The 18,863-nt window shown below is 44.6% G+C and overlaps 1 protein-coding gene and 1 long non-coding RNA gene across 2 annotated transcripts in view; both read left to right on the top strand.

The window, feature by feature from the left end:
- The first annotated feature begins 2,161 nt into the window (after positions 1 to 2,161).
- On the top strand, positions 2,162 to 4,375 carry LOC118163026. The gene is made up of 3 exons (XR_004748790.1): positions 2,162 to 2,554; positions 3,328 to 3,333; positions 4,159 to 4,375. It is a non-coding gene; the product is annotated as an uncharacterized LOC118163026 (long non-coding RNA).
- A 6,004-nt stretch (positions 4,376 to 10,379) lies between these two features.
- Positions 10,380 to 18,863, top strand: part of VOPP1 (VOPP1 WW domain binding protein) — a 65,025-nt gene continuing 56,541 nt past the window's right edge. Inside the window, exon 1 of the mRNA XM_035316941.1 lies at positions 10,380 to 10,520. Coding sequence (XP_035172832.1) covers positions 10,470 to 10,520 — 51 coding nt within the window. The 5' untranslated portion in view covers positions 10,380 to 10,469. The remainder of the gene's footprint in view (positions 10,521 to 18,863) is intronic.

Genomic DNA, 18,863 nt, shown 5'->3' with positions numbered 1-18,863 from the left:
CAAGGAGTATATTGGATAATAATACCTGTAGTGCAGTTTAGGTAGGTGTGAGATGTTGGCCATGCTGAACAGCATTAGCAGCTTCTTAAGGCCAAGTGAGTAATAAATCACTGACTTCAACAGACTTCACTGTTTACCAAGTCCTCACATTTATATTTACACAATGAATTGTACTGACAGAATGTGTCTTGAGTTTAGTAGAGCAAACTCCTCTGCTGAAGGAGTTATCTTGATTTTCATGACAAGCAGAATGCACACTTAAATAAAATCAAGGTAGTGTGCTCATGCAGGGCCCTACATGCTTCAGTGCCTGCATGTATACTTGCCTGCATGCTAGTGCCAGGGAGAAATTCTTAGCTCTGGTCCTCAGATTTCCTTAAAAAAAAGGTAGGCCTGATGGTTAGAGATACTCCTTTTAAGGGAAAAACAGCAAACAAACAAACAAACAAAACAATATCTATCTGTTTGAGCAAACCTAAAACTTTCTTGTCCACAGCCTCTCAGGATCCACTTAGGTAGCAAATGTGCTGTGTTTTGTCCTCAAATGTTGTTTTCTTGCTATAAAACTTAACTCCGAGACAAGTGTTTGGAAACCCTGCCCAAGGGACGAAACCCACATCCTACATGCTGTATTCTCCACTGACCTTGACTCATCATCTTTCTTGAAAACTTCCTTACCTGACTATACCTCCCACAAGCATATGGTGGACCACACTGTCCAGAGTTTAAACAACAAATCATGACTCTGTTACACCTTGTGCTGTCCATGCCAGCCAGCTTTGCAGATATACCTGCCCTGCATTTTTATCAAAGCTGTGTATCCAGACAACCTTGACTGGCAGGTAGACATTTTATTACTTGCAGACCGTCATACCCATAAGAAAGAATGGTTAATCATCTATCACCATTGACCTTCTGCTCCCTGTTGTAGCCCCCACTGGATTTTCAGGAAGCCAGGAGAGATGCTTGATCCCCTCTTTTGGCTTTGCATGCAACATGGGAGTAGTAGTGGGAAAACATGGGAAGACAGGTGGATAGAGATGCTACTGGGGGTATCACTGAGACAAATATTCCCTGACTAACAGTGTTGTGTGTGTGAACATATGCAGAGACAGCACATCTCCAAGAAGGTTGATTAAAGGTTAAATAATTTTCCTTTTCATAATGGACCCCATGAGACTCTCAAAGGCTGCTACAACAGACCAAGTGAAGAGCATCATTGCCGTTCTTTTTGCAGCCCTACATATATTCCATTATTAAAACTGTTTTGTTTTACAGATCAGATGCCCCATTAGTATTGTTATGATTTCTTGTCATTCTGACAACAGTTGCATTTTATCCCTTGTGATTTCTAGAACACATCTAGTGTTGACTTATTTTTTTTCAGTCCAGCAACAGCATAATTCTCTTTCTATCTAACAGCAATATGAGAAAATTGAGATTGCTGGGGGCATATTAGTTAATAAACACATTGTCTGTAGTTCCCAAACAATTTATACAGTTTTCCATCTGTATTTAATGGGATGTTATTTCTCACATCGAAATAACCAGGCTATCAGGGTAAAGGAGTTCTCAGTGTGCTGCAGATAGATTCACACTGGGGATAGAAACAAAAACAAAACAAAACAAAAAACTGCAGGAAATTATTACTATTTTAAATGGAGAAGGAAACCCCCTATTAGGCAACTTGATCTTTTTCTTTGACTTAAAGTTGAAATCTAAAGCCTGATTCTCCACTTGCAAAGGTTTTATATTTACCACATAGACCTGAGTGGAATTAATCCTAATTTCCATTGGTATGAGAGAAATCAAACAAGCAGAGCCTCGTTATTCCCAACTGTAGCCAATGACCTGATAGAGCTTTTTATTCTTTGTCTATGAGGATGCTGTAAGGGTTTAAAGGCTGTGGCACGGACAAAAAGACAAAATAAAGCAAAAATTACATGTCTTCTCCAGTCTTCTTCACTCCAAGGTGCTTGTCCTCCCTGGCCACAGGGGATAGCTTTGCATTTCCATCTTGCCACTGGGTGCTTGGAATTATTTCCCCTAGGCATCTTCTCTAGTGTATAGACAGCTCCCTGAGCATGGTTGGATATACAACATGCTCCAGACAATGATCAGTTCTAGTTTTCAGTCTTTGTCAGCATCCCTTTCCTTGTCCCTGTTCCTTTAACACATAGGGTGAATAATTATGTTTTTGAATCATGAAGTTGCTCTGCAGAAAAAATTAGTGGTGGGCAAAGCAGAGAGTAAATAGGCACTGACAATGTCCTTTCTCCATTTGCAGCTTACTGTACTGCTTCAAGACTCTGGAGCAAAAAGTGGTTTATAATATTACATATTTATATTTAAATTACATCTGGGTTACTAAACTAAAAAGTGATGGCAGGCAGCAGCAGTTGGTTCAATACTTGGCTGTAAGCAGAAAAGGGCTCTACTTCTTTTACCTTCCCCCATTATCACAGGCTCTCACTGTTCCATGGGACAACACAAAATGTGTTTATCTGCCCCATGTCACTACCACTCCATAGCTTGCAGGCCACCAGCAGTATGTGTTGTCACCACTAGGACTCTGTTTCAGGTCATTTTTACCCTTGTACACCATCTTGCTTATGTTCACTGTGCTTTGTTGCATTGTGCCTTTCTCTACAGGTCCCACCCTGCTCCATCTCCCTCATACTCTCGTGGTTTCCAGATCCTCCCAACAAAATCTTACTCAGTTTCAAGCCTGATTCCATCTGGCCAAAGTTAGGTTGTTTCAGCTGATCTTCCTGTCCCCCACTGATGAATCACAGAATCACAGAACTGTAGGGGTTGGAAGGGACCTTGAAAGATCATCGGGTCCAACCCCCCTGCCAAAGCAGGTTCCTCAGAGCAGGCTGCCCAGGTAGGCGTCCAGACGGGCCTTGAATATCTCCAGAGAAGGAGACTCCACAACCTCTCTAGGCAGCCTGTTCCAGTGCTCCGTCACTCTCACCGTGAAGAAATTCTTTCCTATGTCAGTGTGGAACTTCCTTGAGGTTCTATCTTGCGGCCATTGCCCCTTGTCCTATCCCCACAAACCACTGAGAAGAGGTTAGTTACATCCTTCTGTCTCCCACCCCTCAGATATTTGTACACATTGATAAGATCCCCTCTCAGTCTTCTCTCCTCCAGGCTGAACAGACCCAGGTCTCTCAGCCTTTCTTCATAGGGAAGATGCTCCAGGCCCCGTATCATTGTTGCCCTCTGCTGGACTCTTTCCAGGAGATCCCTGTCTTTCTTGTACCGGGGAGCCCAGAACTGGACACAGTACTCCAGGTGAGGCCTGACCAGGGCAGAGTAGAGGGGGAGGTTCACCTCCCTTGACCTGCTGGCCATGCTCCTTTTAATACACGCCAGGATCCCATTAGCCCTCTTGGCCACCAGGGCACACTGCTGGCTCATGGTCAACCTGTCGTCCACCAGGAGCCCCAGGTTCTTCTCCTCAGAGCTCCTCTCCAGCAGGTCGTCCCCCAGCCTGTACTGATACTTCCGGATGTTCCTTCCCAGGTGCAGGACTCTGCACTTGCTCTTATTAAATCTCATTTGGTTTCTTCCTGCCCATCTCTCCAGCCTGTCCAGGTCTCGCTGACTGGCAGCACAGCCTTCTGGCGTGTCAGCCACACCTCCCAGCTTTGTGTCGTCGGCGTACTTGCTGAGGGCAGACACTATTCCCTCATCAAGATCGTCGATGACGATGTTGAACAAGACCGGACCCAGCACTGACCCCTGGGGAACACCACTAGTCACAGGCCTCCAGCCAGACTCTGCTCCGCCGATCACCACTCTCTGAGCTCGGCCAGTCAGCCAGTTCTCAACCCACCTCGCCGTCCCCTCCTCTATCCCACACTTTCTCAGCTTTGCTGGTAGGATGTCATGGGAGACAGTATCGAAAGCCTTGCTAAAGTCAAGGTAGATGACATCCACTGCTCTCCCCCCATCTACCCAGCTGGTGATGCCATCATAGAAGGCAACGAGGTTGGTCGAGCACGACTTCCATGAAGTTCAGCACTGTCCTCCCCAACAGATAGCTACATGACCACTAGCCCAGAAGGCCTTCTCATTCTGTCTACAAACAATCTGAAGGCAGCACAGAAAGTTCCCACTTCAATTTGACAGCGCTTTGCATGTGTTTAGACCTCTAACTATCCACTGAAATTCGTAACAGGAATGTGGAGCCTAAATGTTTCATTGGCTGAGTTTTGTTCCTGTAACAATACTTTGAGTGAACTTGTCCTTCCTTACTCCTTCCACCAAGCAAACATTTGACCTTTTACCATGGACCATAAACAAAGAGTTTGCATTTATAAATGATCCATCTTTCAGGAAAAATATATTCCCCTTGAGATCCTGAGTTCCCTAACACAGAGCATTAGTATTTTTGCTGACAGGATAAACTTCATTCTTGATTGAGAAAACTGAAGAAAAAAGCATTTGTTTTGATTGATACGGCTCTTCTGGTTGCATTTTATAGTATGTTTAATCGATAAACTTCATCCTCCTGAATATTAATGCTTATCTTATACTCGGTGCTCCTCAAGATACTGTTTGTTATAGAACTATTTGCTTAATACAATGGACAAATATCCGACTCCACCAAGAGTCTGAAAGTCACAGAACGTGAGGACTGCTTTTCTGGAGCCTAGGCATGACAGTTTGTACACAATCAGTCCACCTTTCATTTCTTAGCAAGTCAGTTAAATATGTTATGTTTTATTGGAAATGGTGTCTGAAGTGGCCACAGACTTCTGGTGCAGTAGTATTCAGTAAACAGGACTACTATGGACTCTCATTTGACAGTCTCAGAATACAGAATCACAGAATAATCTAGGTTGGAAGAGATCTCCAAGATCACTGAGTCCAACCTCTGATCTAACACTAACAAGTCCTCCACTAAACCATATCCCTAAGTTCTACATCTAAACATATTTTAAAGACCTCCAGGGATGGTGACTCAACCACTTCCCTGGGCAGCCCATTCCAATGTCTAACAACCCTTTCAGTAAATAATTTCTTCCTAATATCCAACCTAAACCTCCCCTGGCGCAACTTTAGCCCATTCACCCTTGTCCTGTCATGAGGCACATGGGAGAATAGACCAACCCCCACCTCGCTACAGCCTCCTTGCAGGTACCTGTAGAGTGCAATAAGGTCACCCCTGAGCCTCCTCTTCTCCAGGCTAAACAGTCCCAGCTCCCTCAGCCGCTCCTCGTAAGACTTGTTCTCCAGACCCTTCACCAGCTTCGTAGCCCTTCTCTGGACTCGCTTGAGCACCTCCATGTCCTTCTTACAGCGAGGGGCCCAAAACCGAACACAGTACTCGAGGTGCGGCCTCACCAGAGCCGAGTACAGGGGGACAATCACTTCCCTGGACCTGCTGGCCACGCTGTTTCTTATGCAAGCCAGGATGCTGCTGGCCTTCTTGGCTGCCTGAGCACACTGCTGGCTCATATTCAGCCGACTATCAACCAATACTCCCAGGTCCTTCTCTGCCAGGCAGCTTTCTAACCACACATCTCCCAGCCTGTAGCTCTGCTTGGGGTTGTTGTGCCCCAGGTGCAGGACCCGGCACTTGGCCTTGTTGAACTTCATACCGTTGGCCTCGGCCCATCGGTCCAGCCTATCCAGATCCTCCTGCAGAGCCTTCCTACCCTCGAGCAGATCGACACAACTTGGTGTCGTCTGCAAGATCATCGATAAAGATGTTAAAGAGAACTGGCCCCAGTACTGAGCCTTGGGGGACTCCACTAGTGACCGGCCTCCAACTGGATTTAACTCCATTCACTAGGACTCTTTGGGCCCAGGTACCCAGCCAGTTTCTAACCCAACGAAGTGTACGCCAGTCCAAGCCACAAGCAGCCAGTTTCTTCAGGAGAATGCTGTGGGAAACGGTGTCAAAAGCCTAACTGAAGTCAAGGTAGACCACATCCACAGCTTTTCCCTCATCCACTAAGTGTGTCACTTTGTCATAGAAGGAGATCAGGTTCGTCAAGCAGGTCCTGCTTGACGAACACAGTCCAGTAGGAAGTAATTTTCTTTCAGTTTATCATTTTTATTTAATTTCAGTAGTTATGGAAAACTGTAGGAATTCTGACCTTTCCACGTGCTTTGCAGATGTGAATGACGTTGCTGGCATTGAATTAAAAAAAAATAAATAAATCTGGGTGTATTGGAACGACAAGATACAAATCAGGTATCTTTTTGTCTGGTGCTGATCAGTTCAGTAATATCTCTCCATATTAAAACTAAGTTGTAGGATGTATAAATATTTGCATTTCCATTTCAAGAAAGGCAAGAATGTCTCTAAACCTCCATGGACTCTTCCTAAAGATATAAGTATTGAAGATGCAGGCACTGATGATAACATGTTACCAAATTTGGAGCAGGTTGTTAAAACTTAAACAAGTCCCTGAGTCAGATTTCCTTTCGAGTTTCATTTAAAGTCAATCATGATGGGTACTTATTGGTGAAAGTAATTAAAAAAAAAAAAAAGTCTTTATTCTGGGAAGTTGGATTATAATTTAACTAATATTCTGCCAAGAGACTACATCTTCGTGTGAGCTTCTTCCTCTGCTACACAGTTAGAAAGGCACATTATTATTATTTTTTTTTTTCAGAAAATGTCTCACGTCTTATAAGATGCATAGGATATTAAAAAAAAATACATAGGTAAACAAAGTGCTTTGAACAAGATATAGAAGCTGCAGAAATATGACATGTTTGTCTTGGCGAGTTATTGCTGTATTCATGAATACAATATTTTTTTCTATCTGTTTTCAAATGAATAACGCTAATGCAGTTTCTCAAAAAGAATAAGTGACAATTTAGGAAGGCAGAGACATTTACTGAATATTTTATGTAATTTAAAATGGCTTTCCTTTACTGAAAAGATAAAGGCTATTTCCATTTAAATAATTATAAAAGAGAATCTCAAAATATATATGAGGTTCTTCTACACTTAAATCACAGAGTTTGGAAAACAGACAAGAATTTGACTAATTTTAATAGCACATGTGAAGCAGGTAATACCAATAATGGCAATGGTAATAAATTCAAAATCATAGATATAAATAATTATTTACAGTTCATGGAAAGAATGAGAATACTGAATTTCTTTATAATAAAATTGTTACCTGCTTCACACACAGCCCTTGTGGAATCAAGTATTTCTCAATAGTATTAGAAACAACTGTCCCAACATGAATGAGAAAATGCTCAATAAAGTGCAGTTTATAAGCACCATATGCTTTAATAATATTCACTAGTGTTGTTTCAGAAGAAATAAGGTCTAGAAAATACACTCATGCATATGTATTGCAAGTCCACCCTAGTAATTTCTGTACCTGTTACTCAATTTGAAAAAAAAATGGGAAAGGAGTGGCAATCTCAAATATATCATATTCTTTCAAGTTTCAGGAAATACAGATGGCTGAGTAAAAGAAATATGTTAATATTGGTACCTCCACTGAAAGAAGGATGGCAATATTATTAAGGAACAGCTAGGAATCCATGGAAGAAAGGAATGTTGTGAATATTCCAGCTGCAGTTCAAGCCTTGATCAGATAAAATAAAGCCTCATTAAAGCACCTGCTCATGGAACTAGATTTTTTTTTTTTTTTTAATATTTGTTTCTATGCATAGTTCCTGGGTGCTCAGGAATATTAAGCTGTTTGAACACCGTACCTGAAAAAAGACTGGAATCAGAATGGGAAATAAGGGGCTGTTTTTCACCCAGGGACCTTGCCTCCAACAAAAGACTTAGCTCATTTTCCTGTTCTGTCAAACCAGCACAGCACACACACCCTGCCTGCCTTGCTGACAAGCTGTAGTGTGGTGGATAGAAAGTGTTCATTAGAGCCCAGACAAGCTCTAAGGGGCTCTGCTGCAACTTGCACTTTTGCTGAGAAAATGCCACATGCTGGGCTAAGTTCATTTGTACTCTAACTCCATTAAAGCTAATGGGCTTTCCCCAGGGATGAAGATGGTTCCTTGAATCTAGGCGGAAATGAAACAAGACATCACTTAAGGGAGCCAAGATATGACCAAAATGAAATCTGAAACCATTTATGCCTGGGTCAGGAGCTGCTCTTCTTTTTTTTTCAGTTTATCTCTTGGCCTGGAAAGAATTTTATAGCTTATGATATTCATACCCTTATCTAGGCTGGATAATATATGCACGGGGAAGCATATGCTTCCAGACTGTGGCTTCTTCTTCCTCCAGCCTGCTGCTTCTATCTCACTCTTGCTAATCTTCCCATTGGAAAAAAAAAATAAAATACAGTGTTACTCTTTTTATTTTCTTTCTTGCCCCAGCTGAAAACTTGCTTTTTCTAGAAAAAAGATTCTCAAGGTTTCTTGGTTCTCGGCCTAAACTTGGTGGGGTTATATGTGTTCATAATTAACTGATGTGTATCTGATAGCTGGCTCTTGCCTAGGCATACTTGGTAGAGGGCCATCAGCTTGAAAGCGCAGGCAGAGCTGGCCTCTTAAGGCCACGGTGTCTTATGGGACAAAATTCCAGATTCCTTTCCTACCTTTTCTTCATGCCTTTGTGCTAGAATTTCTGCCAGCAGCAGCAGCATAGACTCTGTGCACAGCCCCATGTTCAGATTCATTTGGTGCCCCTAAATGGGGCAGACTGGTTTCCGCATGAAGAGTCATCCTGAAAACTGTGGGTCTCCAGAAAACTGCCTCACAGGTCATGCAACACAGAATTTAGGGCGTGGAAGGGAATTTAGCATTAAAGTCTATACTAGGATAGGGCACTGAAAACAAGCAATGAACTGTTAGATCTCAGACAGCTGTGTATATCCTTTTCAAACTTCTGTACATTGAAATCTTGTTGAAGTGATTCCTGACTTTGTATTTGTATGTTGAGGCAACATGAGCTGACTTACCCTAGATGATACCTAAAACACATTGTTTCTTTCTCTATACCCCGGGTTAAATAAAGGGGGATTTTTAAACTCAGACTTTTATAGAGATTTGTGTGTATAGCTCAGAAGTTATCTCATCCAGCCTTTACTGTTGGACAAAGTGATGGCTGTCACATCTCCTTAGGCATCTTCTAGCAAATTCAGTTCGAGATGTGTGTGTTCATCTGAAAAATACCTCGCAGCTTTGGACTGATTGGCATCAAATAGAGACAAATAAACATCTCAATGGAGATGTCAAAATCAGTGGTCATTCAGGTAAAACTTGTACCGGTTACCTCTGAGTTCATAATGTCATACGGTGTGTGGAATCTCTTAGTCTACAGATACCTGTTATACAGACCGTATGACCTGGGCCTGAGAGGATGTATGATTAACAGTGCCAGCTGGAAGCCTCTGTGAAGAACTCTTCCTCCAAAGTTCACCATACGGAAATAACAACCACCAGGTGACATTTCACTGAGCAACTTGGCATCAGGAGACAGCACGTTTCTTCCTTGAAGACTGTGACAATGGGGAAGCGCAGAACGAGATGTGCGTTACAAGGATGTGCTAATCATTTTTAAATCGTTAGCCCACAACAGGATCGTGGGAGTGTACACCTCCTTCAGAAATGCTGCTGGGAAAGGTCTGTTATTCAGATGGCAGCAGGAGAAGGTGAAGAGTTCCCTCCTCATACCCAGTTTGATATTCTCCCAAGGACTGAGCTAGCTCTCCTATAATGCAGTAGCAGAACACCTCGGTAAATTCCAGTCCCACCTAAATCTGAAGGATAGCAGTCCCTCCCTGAAGGATTGCCAGGTCTAGCTGTGGTAAGGGTGGGAAAGGGCTTGGAAAACGAGGCTCCAAGCACCACAACAAGGTGGCGGAAAAGGAAACATCCAGGACATAATTACACTGGCCATCTGTCACAGGGCCTGCTGTGGGTGTCAGGGTGCATCTCAGCTCAAGGCAAGTCCTGAGACCTTTCAGACAAGGTGGCCCGAGGCTGCTGATAATTAATAAAGCATGTGAATGACCACGATGGGCACACAGCCCCCTGCAGCACCAAAGGTACTCATGCAGGGGCAAAGCCCACCCTCGTAGCTCTGGCTCCCCACCCGTAAAGCAGAGCTGCCCCTTCCTCCTCCTCTTCCTCAGGGCCTCCCTGCGCTGCCCCCCGCTATTCGCCGCGGGGGCGAGGGCTGCTCGCCGGGGGCTGCCCTGCGGGGAGAGGGGCGCCGCCATTTCGCGCTCCGGTCGCCACCACCCCTCACCGGAGAAGCAGGGGCGAGGGCAGCCACCGCCTCCTCCCGGCCGGGCAGCGGAGCGGGGCGGTACCGGGGCGGGCACCGCCTCTCCCCGCCTCTCCCAGCCCTCAACCGCCGTGGTGGTGGCGGTGCTGGGCTTCTTTGTGCCGCCCGCCCTGCCCTCCTTGTGCTGCCTGCCCGCCCCTTCCCCGGGCGCCGGGCATGGCGCTGCCGGCAGCGCCCGGGCGTGTGTGAGGCGGCGGGGGCGCCGCGGGGACGGGGCAACATGAGGCGTCTGCAGCCGGGGGTCGCGCTGCTGCTGTCGCTGCTGTGGGAGGTGAGGCCGGGCAGAGGGCGGCCGGGCTGGGCTCCGGGACCCCCGCGGTTAGAGGGGAGGCGAGGACCTTTGCCGGGGCGCGGGGTGCCCCGGGTGTCGCCGCCGGGGTGCCTCGGGTGTCGCCGCCGGCAGCGACCTGCCTTCTTTCCTCTATCATTTTTATTTTTTGGGTCACCACGGGGTGGTTCGCCAAGAGCTGGGGTCAAGAAGGGAGCTGTAGGCAGGGGTACGGAGCTGTTGGATGCTGGTCTTGGTAAATGGTGGCTGGCCCTGCGAGAGAAACCAAGCAGCTGGTGTGTCTCAGGAGGGGTGAGTGGAAGGTGGCTTTTTCTTTCTTTTTTTTTTTTTTTTTTTAATTTTATTTTATGAATATCATTTTGTGGGCAGAATGTAGGTAGGAAGGCAGGCACACACCGGCATCGCCTCGGCATGAGGAGCAGTGTGCTAAACTTCTTGGAGAGCCTTGGTGGCGCGGCTTCAGTACTTACAGCAAACAAAATAGCAGCTCACGTTAATCAGAGAGGGGATTTGTGCCACCTAATTATGTCACAGGGCTGGAAAACTCTTCCCTTTTTTAGCAGGAAGATCCACGGCTGCCTGCTGGCCAGGCGGGGTGCTGGCTCTCTTCCTGCCTTCGAAGCTCAGGCACGCTACTGAGGGCACCGATGTCCGCCCTCGGTCCCCACGGTGCTTTTGCCATCGTGCTCCTGCTGCTGGTCCCTGCCTTCTCCACTTGTTGAGATGGCTCTGGCGATGCCCGTGGGCTTGCCTGAGGCGTGCTTACGGCTTTATAAAGCCCTGATTCCTCTCAGGCTGGCCAGCTGCAGGTCTGGGAGGTGTGGTGAGCTGTGTTGCCTCTGCGGGGGCAAGGCAGAACCCTCCGTGGGGTTTAGGCAGAAAATGAATTAATAGCTAAAAAAAATCCGAACAAACCCATACATAGAAACTGGAATGCTGGCTTGTATAATTACTGTTTTTGGTAATGAATATAATTCATGAATACGGTGTTTACTAGATGTTTATACCACCTACACAGATGAACGATTTCTGGTATGTTGCCCACTATGTCATCCATTATCATCGCATTAAAACGCTCTGATCAGAATTGCCATTTAATGTAAACAAATGCAACTCTTTTGAAGTTAATTGGGCTGCATCTCATTACCCCGGCTGTAAACCTGGCCCAGGGCCTGGCCCGTGATCGCTCCTTGACTCTGCCAGAGCTCTTCAGAAAGTACAAATGGCAAAATGTCGATTAATGAAATGGGCGATGGAGTTCCCCAGAGGGGATTATTCATCTGTGCGTGGCCAAGATCAGCGTGATCAGGTGTCTCCGCTCTGTAATGTGTGTTCTGTTGAAAAAGATCCTGCCTGCCTGAAAAAGTAATTTGCATAAATCTTCTTTGGATGTAGCCCATGGTGCTGTTATTTAAGCTTTTATACTGATTTTAATGGTGGATTGTTGGTGGTTTTTTTTCCTTTTGATCTAGAATTTTTGTTTTGCCATCTGGGTCTGTGGATTATTTTTTTTTGGAAGTACTTAAGATACCTTTTTAAATGAGATGTAAATAAGAAGTAATACAAATTGTTTTAAGTTGTGCTCTACAGGGGGGATAAAAAAAAGCCCAGAAACAGAACACTGAGAGTTTAAATAACTAATCAGAGACATCTGGCTGTTTAGAAGGTTTCTGGTATTTGAAACTGTTGCTGTGTTCTGTGCTAACTTCTGTACTGGCTATTATCTGAAATTGTACTGTTACTTTTTTAAAAAAATCTATTTGCACCTTCCACATGATCTTAATTAATATTTAAGTGTGAGCTGAGGAATATATTTTTCATTTGGCATTTTGCAAATGGCTTTGACTATTAGGGGGGAAAAAGCCACTTAGCCCTTCAGAGCAGTTTGCAGTAGTTTGTTGAGGTATAAAGTTCTCCTTGCTTAAATTACGCAGAATACTCATAAGATGTGCATGTATTTTCTGTCCAAACGGATGCTAAAAGCTTCTGTCTATGCTGGTGAGAGGAATAAACTCCTTCATCAGGAGGTGTACGTCAAATTCGGGGTGTGTGTGGAGCGCTTCTTTGTGACTCGCAGGTTGGACTCCGGCCAGGGCACCGCGTTCCCCTGGGGAGGTCACGTTTTGTTTGCTGCTTCTAATTTAAGGGAGAAGACGAGAAAGGGGGATTGAGGGGAAAGTGCTGGCGCACGCTGGTGGCTGATCGCACCAAGGCAACTGAAGGCACTGTTATCAGAGCAGGATTTACATGTAAGAAACTGCTGGCGCTTGATGCTAGGACACTCATCCTTTCTCTAGAAGAGCCTGAAATACAGAAACATCCAGAGTGCTATGTTGGCAGGAAAGAGGGATTAATTCATAGTTTTCTTGGTTGACAACTGTTTTCCACTATAACTACAAAGCCTTTTACAATGCTATTCCTATTTCCCCCACCTACAATGGGAGAAAAGTCTCCAACTCCAAGACCCGGATAACTATTCTGTGAGAAGACAATGCTGTGAGGAGAGAAGCCAAGGATGCCATAAGTTTTTGCGCACAACTTTGTCATTATTGTCTGGTTGGATGTGTAAACTAAAATGAGGAACTCTTAAGATGGATGAATAGATAGGTAATTTCAGTTCTTGCAGGAAGAAATGAATACTGTTAAATATTCATCCATCTTTCTTCTTCAAATTAATTTAGCTACCTGGAGGTAGCAGTGTGTTATTAACCACAGTTGCCTGAAACTCCGTGTTTCACCAAGAGGACTTTTGGCAGACCCATAGTGCGTTCAGCATGTGCTGAGATGCTTGCTCAGCCAGCAGTCCTGCTAAGTAGTGCAGCGTGTAGTTCTTCCTCTGTCAGCATCGTATTTTGTCTCAGCTTTGTATGGGTAGATGGCTCTCAGTTTAATGGAGTGATTTGAGGAGTGCCTTCATGATGTCTGTTTGGTAGTCCGGGCTGTATATCAAGATTTCCTGACTTTATTTCTTCAGACATCCTAAGGCTTGCTCACATTTGGCTTTAATGAGTAGCACTGTCTTTGGGATGGGAAAAAATAAAGCTAAACAAGCCTCTTCCCCCGATATGATTAAGTGAGCATGTTTTCAGCCTGAATGTGGGCACCGTGCTATTTCCTGGTGGGCTGCTTCTCAGAATGAGTGCTTTTTGTTCCTCTCCTGCAGCTGCAGGTGTGCCAGGCTGAGCTGGGAGGCTGGCACTGAGCTCGTGGATGGGAAGCTGGACTGAGCTGTTGAAGCTCAGCGGAGGATGCTGCCGACGGTAGTCCAGGAGGAGCTGTGGAGTTAGTTGTGCTGAAGGCAGCTTGGTTTGTAGCTTGCTGGGTAGTCTTGCTCTTGAAAACTGTCAAATAATTTTAGCTGCCTAAGCTTCTGCTTGGCCTCTGTGGTGTGTCCAAAGCAACCCTGGAACTAGTTTCTGCATGCTCAGTTTCTCATTACTAGAAATTATAACGTGTATGCTGATAGAAATATTGATAATTGGATGGTTGGAAAAAATGGTGAGTATAATTACTATCTTGTTAGTTTGTCAGATGGGTCAAGTGCCTTTTTTTTTTCTTAAAGAACAGAACAGACATGTAATGTGAACAGCAAAATGTTTTAACTTTAAATAAAATTCAAACACTTGTGACAGTCTGTCATGTAAGATTTATCTAAATAAAAAGCAAAGTTGGCTACTTTCTTCCCAGCTGGGTAACTGCTGTGTGAAGCTTTTTATTATTTTTGTAAACGGATTTCAACAGGAGAGGTTCTAGCATATAAGATAAGCCTAAAATCTCTGCCTATTCTGAAGATTTTTGCCATAGTGGGAACAAGCACGTTAAGATGGGCAAGAACAGCAGTCTTAAGGGGGTGGGGGGAACCACCAACTTTTGATGATGATAGGCACAGCTAGAGCTCTGGAAGTTGTGGGCATCTTCCCAATAATCCTAACAGGTTCTGATATATACATATAGGTTTATTTATTTATTTATTTATTTATTTATTTATTTATTTATTTATTTATTTATTTTCCATTAACTGTCAGGGCTTTCTTTATGTGCGTGTTCCAGGAATGCGTGTGCCCTTGCACGTCTCAGTGTGTGCGTGCACCGAGGTTGTCTCTTTGGTGTCCCTCTCCGTAAAGCCCGCTGATGCTGTCCTGTTGATGGAGTGCAGAAGTTTTTAACTTTTATGGGCTTTGCATTGGTGAGTGGTGAGAAGCACAATCCTTTCCTCAACCTGTGATGGGAAGAGGCTGTACTAGAGTTTCTGCGAGGGAGTTGTTAGCGTTGACGTGCCCGCTTACTCTCTGCTGCTTGTTAGTTTTATTACGTAGGGGCTTAGGAGCTTAGGCAATCTTTTATTTTTCTGACTGTCTTGCTGCTGGATGGGAAGTAGCTATTGCTTTGCTGAGTGAAGGCAGGAGAGAATTTAGGATTAATCGTTTTGTGATCCAGCTGGTGCTGGCAAGTCTTCCCTGCCTCTTGACAGCAGTGAGATGGGCTGTGATTTCCAGGCAGGAGGACTGAGCTTACACCCCTTTCTCACTTCATTGCTGCTGCTGAGGATAAGGATTCGTGTTAGCTGCGGGAAGGGAAGGGAAAAGCAAGGTGCCCAAGTGCTATTTACATTCTATAAGGGAAGGCATGAATAGTTGTGCAGTGGGTTTTTTGGTGTTTTCCTCTCCCCACCAGAAAAAAGCATCTATAAAACCTGTTTACTTTTTTTTTTTTTCTTTTAAAAAACAGTCAGAAATGCTTAGCACCTTCTGTCATGCTTTCTCTATAAAAAGAAAGTCCTCTGACGCTCTTGATCTTGGTACTTCCCGCTCAGCTAATGCAGGTGTCTGGACGGATGTGTTAAACTTGACCGAAGCATGCCTTTAGGCTTAAGCTGCTCTTTTAAAATGGTCTTAGCTAAAATCAGTGGAGGGAAAAAAATAAGGCTTCAAGGAAACTCTCGGTTTAATGCAAATTTATTTTGGTTTACTGCAATAGGACTGGGTTAGGAAAAACTGGAAGAAGTGTGCCCAAGTACAGGTTTGCCCTTCTCGTCTGTGTAGGCTGAATTTATGGAGAGGAGCAGATTGATGCTTGAGCTCATGTTACTGAATTAAAACAAAATAAAAAACTGATTTCTGGTTCAGCCAAGGTAGCTGCCTGTGTACTCCTAATCTGTTGTGATATAAAGTAAAATGCATTTAAATAAGACACACTTCAGAAAGCAGTGGCCAGCCTGGTTGGTTTGTGTCCTCAGCAGTGTACCTGTTTCCACAGTGTGTGTGTTTTGCTGAAGGCTTTGTTGAAATCCCATTAGTATTTATTGTGGCAAATAAAAACTGTTCTGACTAGCAAGTGGTTTAAAACAAACAAAGAAAAAACACTTTCTAAAAGGATCTTTTTTTTCCTTGAGTAGTGTCTTTTGAGCAACAAATCTTAGCTCTGTCTGGAGGCTGGGGTCACAACCCAGAGTTGTAGGTGTGAAAGAGCATTTGCAAGACAACAGAAAGGTAAGGTCTCAAGTAGTGGATATTGTCACTTCCCTGACATTTGTGAAGTACTACAAAAGACATGGAAGTGTGTATTTTAATGAGAATGATGTGTCTTGACAGGCTTCTTGCATATTAAGTGGAAAAGTTTGCACTGGGAAGTTAAAAATGTCTTTCTTCTCAAGTGTGTCTTCAGCTTTGTGCTAAATAGGTGTTAACTAAACCCATGTTTTAAATAACTTGATGAAAAATCTCTTCCTCTTTCTCTCTGACTCAGCTTTCAGTCTGGCAGATTTGTAGGAGAGGAATTAGCAAGAAGTGGTTTCTAATCTGTACCTGATCTAACGGGGTGGGCTGTCTGTGACGAGGGTGCTTCCTAACCCCACCGCCAGCTGCGTGCTCCTACAGGTCTGGTTATCACGCACCTGCGGAGGAATCGGATCAACCCGCTGATGCGAAGGAGAACTACAGTCACCAGAAAGAGGATGAGGAAAAAGCGGAAGAATAGTTTTCCTTTGGTTCAGCAGAGGTTTGTGTGGCGGTAGCATCACAGAACTTGCTGCAAGGGAGGAGAAGGAATTCATGATTTGGAGCAGGACTGCCCGTTTTGGTAGCATGCTTGTTTCAGTATGTCACCTCTGGTCAGAGCTACAGGACAGACAATACCTGCATTTGTAACGATGAGCAAGGAGCAGAAAACCTTTTACAGGTCTTCTCCATGCACTGCGAAAAGGGAAAAGTAGCTGAGTCTGTTTTTTGTTTTCCACTGGAAGATGCTCTTGAGACTGACTTTTCCAGAAGATGTTTCTGTTGTTTTCCCGCATTACTTGCCAAGTGTTCATTGGAGCTGAAGTGCTCGACCTGGAGCTAATGACCTCCCTGCCCTTTCTTTTCAGTGGGGCAGCTGAGAGGTTGTGACTCTAGAGTATGTGCACAGAAGGTCCCTCAGTAGGTGCGCTGCAGGAGAAGCTGTAGTTCTGGAGTCCAGCTGGTGAGTGATGGCCAACCCGCCGTTCTGCTGGCACTCCTCCTCCATCCTATAGGGCTCTCTCGTTTGGAGGATCAATTAAAAACTGGTCTGAAAGAGAGAACCTCGGCTTCATCCCTTTTATCGAAAGCGACCATGAAAGACAGTGTGACACATCAACCCCAGCGCTTGTGCTGGAGCTGGATCGGGGCTGAGGCTCGGCGCTGCTGCCGCCTCTTGTCAGGTGGGGGGCTCCTGGCCTTCATCCAGGAGAGAAGTAATGATGGAGTGATGTGGCCTTAGGATCAAAGTTTAATGACCGTGGAGAACAGCTGTTCTCTGAGTGGTGAAGCATGGCACCAGGAGTGCACCCTGCCCTGTGCCAGCCTGGCTCCAGCCCTGGCTGCTCTCTTGCCCTCTGTAAGCATTTTATTTTTTTTCCTGCTCATGTAGGAAAACAGCTCTGTTTACGAATTTTTGCACAACACCGCTTGTCTGATTTGACAGCTTGTGTGTCCTTGGGAACAATCCCATTTGTTACCTTTTCTGATTGAATCTTTTTCTACTCCCGTGCTGTGGGTAAGAACAAGACAAAAACAAACAAACAACCTCCAGAGGTCTCCTGCCTCCAATGTTGATGGTGTCGTACAACTTAATAGCTAGCAAGAGTTTTGAGGGTGAATCTGCCCTTCTCAGGTCTTGAGCTGGTGGCATTAGAGGCTAGGATCATATATATCCATATACACAGCCCATACCTGCATCAGTCTGACCTTCAAGTACATTAGGTTAAGGCAAGCACATTTATCATTGTTTGATGCCTCTGTAGTTATGTGTATGTAAAAGTTGCTTTTAACTTTTTTTTTTTTTTTTCTCCTGGCATAGTTGTCTTCTTACACAAGATAGGTGGGCCAACAAAATTCTCTGGTGTATCCTGACCTGAGCCTGTCTTTCCCCCTTCCTTGATAAGAGAGACTACTCACCTAAACAGAGAAGTGTAGCTGTTTATGCCACACTGCTTTGAGTGCAATCCGTTCAGTGTAAGCACAGCAGCTTAGAGGTACCGTGCTTGTACTGAACGGTGGCTCCTCGTGGAGAATGACAGTGCAGTAAAGCACACAGTATAATGGTCTCCACCGGAGGAGTTGTCCAGGTGTTAACTGTTTTTTATTTAATTTTATTAAATTTCATAGTGGATAGAAAAAAAAATTAACATGGCTTGCAAATTCCTTTCAGCCTTCCCTGTGATATTTCAGTAAATGAGGAAAGTCAGCGCAGGCGCTTCTCACGGGTGACTTTAAGCATGCTTTTATCTGTTGATGCGAGAACCGGGTAAGGATGAGTCAGGCAAGTGTTTTCTTTCCTTTGTGCTCCTCGAGGGGGAAAATGTATTGCTCATCGCTAAAGATAATTATCTCAGTACTGGTGTAAGTGAGATCCAGAAATTCACTGCTGGCTCTCTTACAATTTGAGTTCCCAGCTCAGGGCTGCACTTCGCCGCTATGTTTGGAGCCGTAGGTTCAAACCAGTACAGGGAAGGTTTAAAATTCCACCTTAATCTGTTCAGTGCCATTAAGTTTGTCGAGATTTCAGTCCAAAACAGAAGAAGAAACATTCCACTCTGAAAATCATGCTTTCAAGTGGTCAGACAGCTGTCTAGCCTGAAGAGGGGGAGGAAAAAAGGGCAGAACAGAGGTGCGAGAAGTCTTAAATCTGCTTGTATAAGGTTTTATTTTATTCTTAAAGCTAACGTGAGCTGTTCCCGTCTTGAGTGCTGTCTTGTCTATCCCAAGCAAATGTCATATCTCTAACAAGAGCCGTGATTTTTAGGGGTTTGAGAAGTGCTGAGGACAGCGGCTCATCCGAAGGTAGCAGCAGCACTGACGCGGCAGG

This window comes from Oxyura jamaicensis, chromosome 2, assembly GCF_011077185.1.
Source record: "Oxyura jamaicensis isolate SHBP4307 breed ruddy duck chromosome 2, BPBGC_Ojam_1.0, whole genome shotgun sequence".
Lineage (NCBI taxonomy): Eukaryota > Metazoa > Chordata > Aves > Anseriformes > Anatidae > Oxyura > Oxyura jamaicensis.
This window is presented reverse-complemented; position numbering and strand designations above follow the sequence as displayed.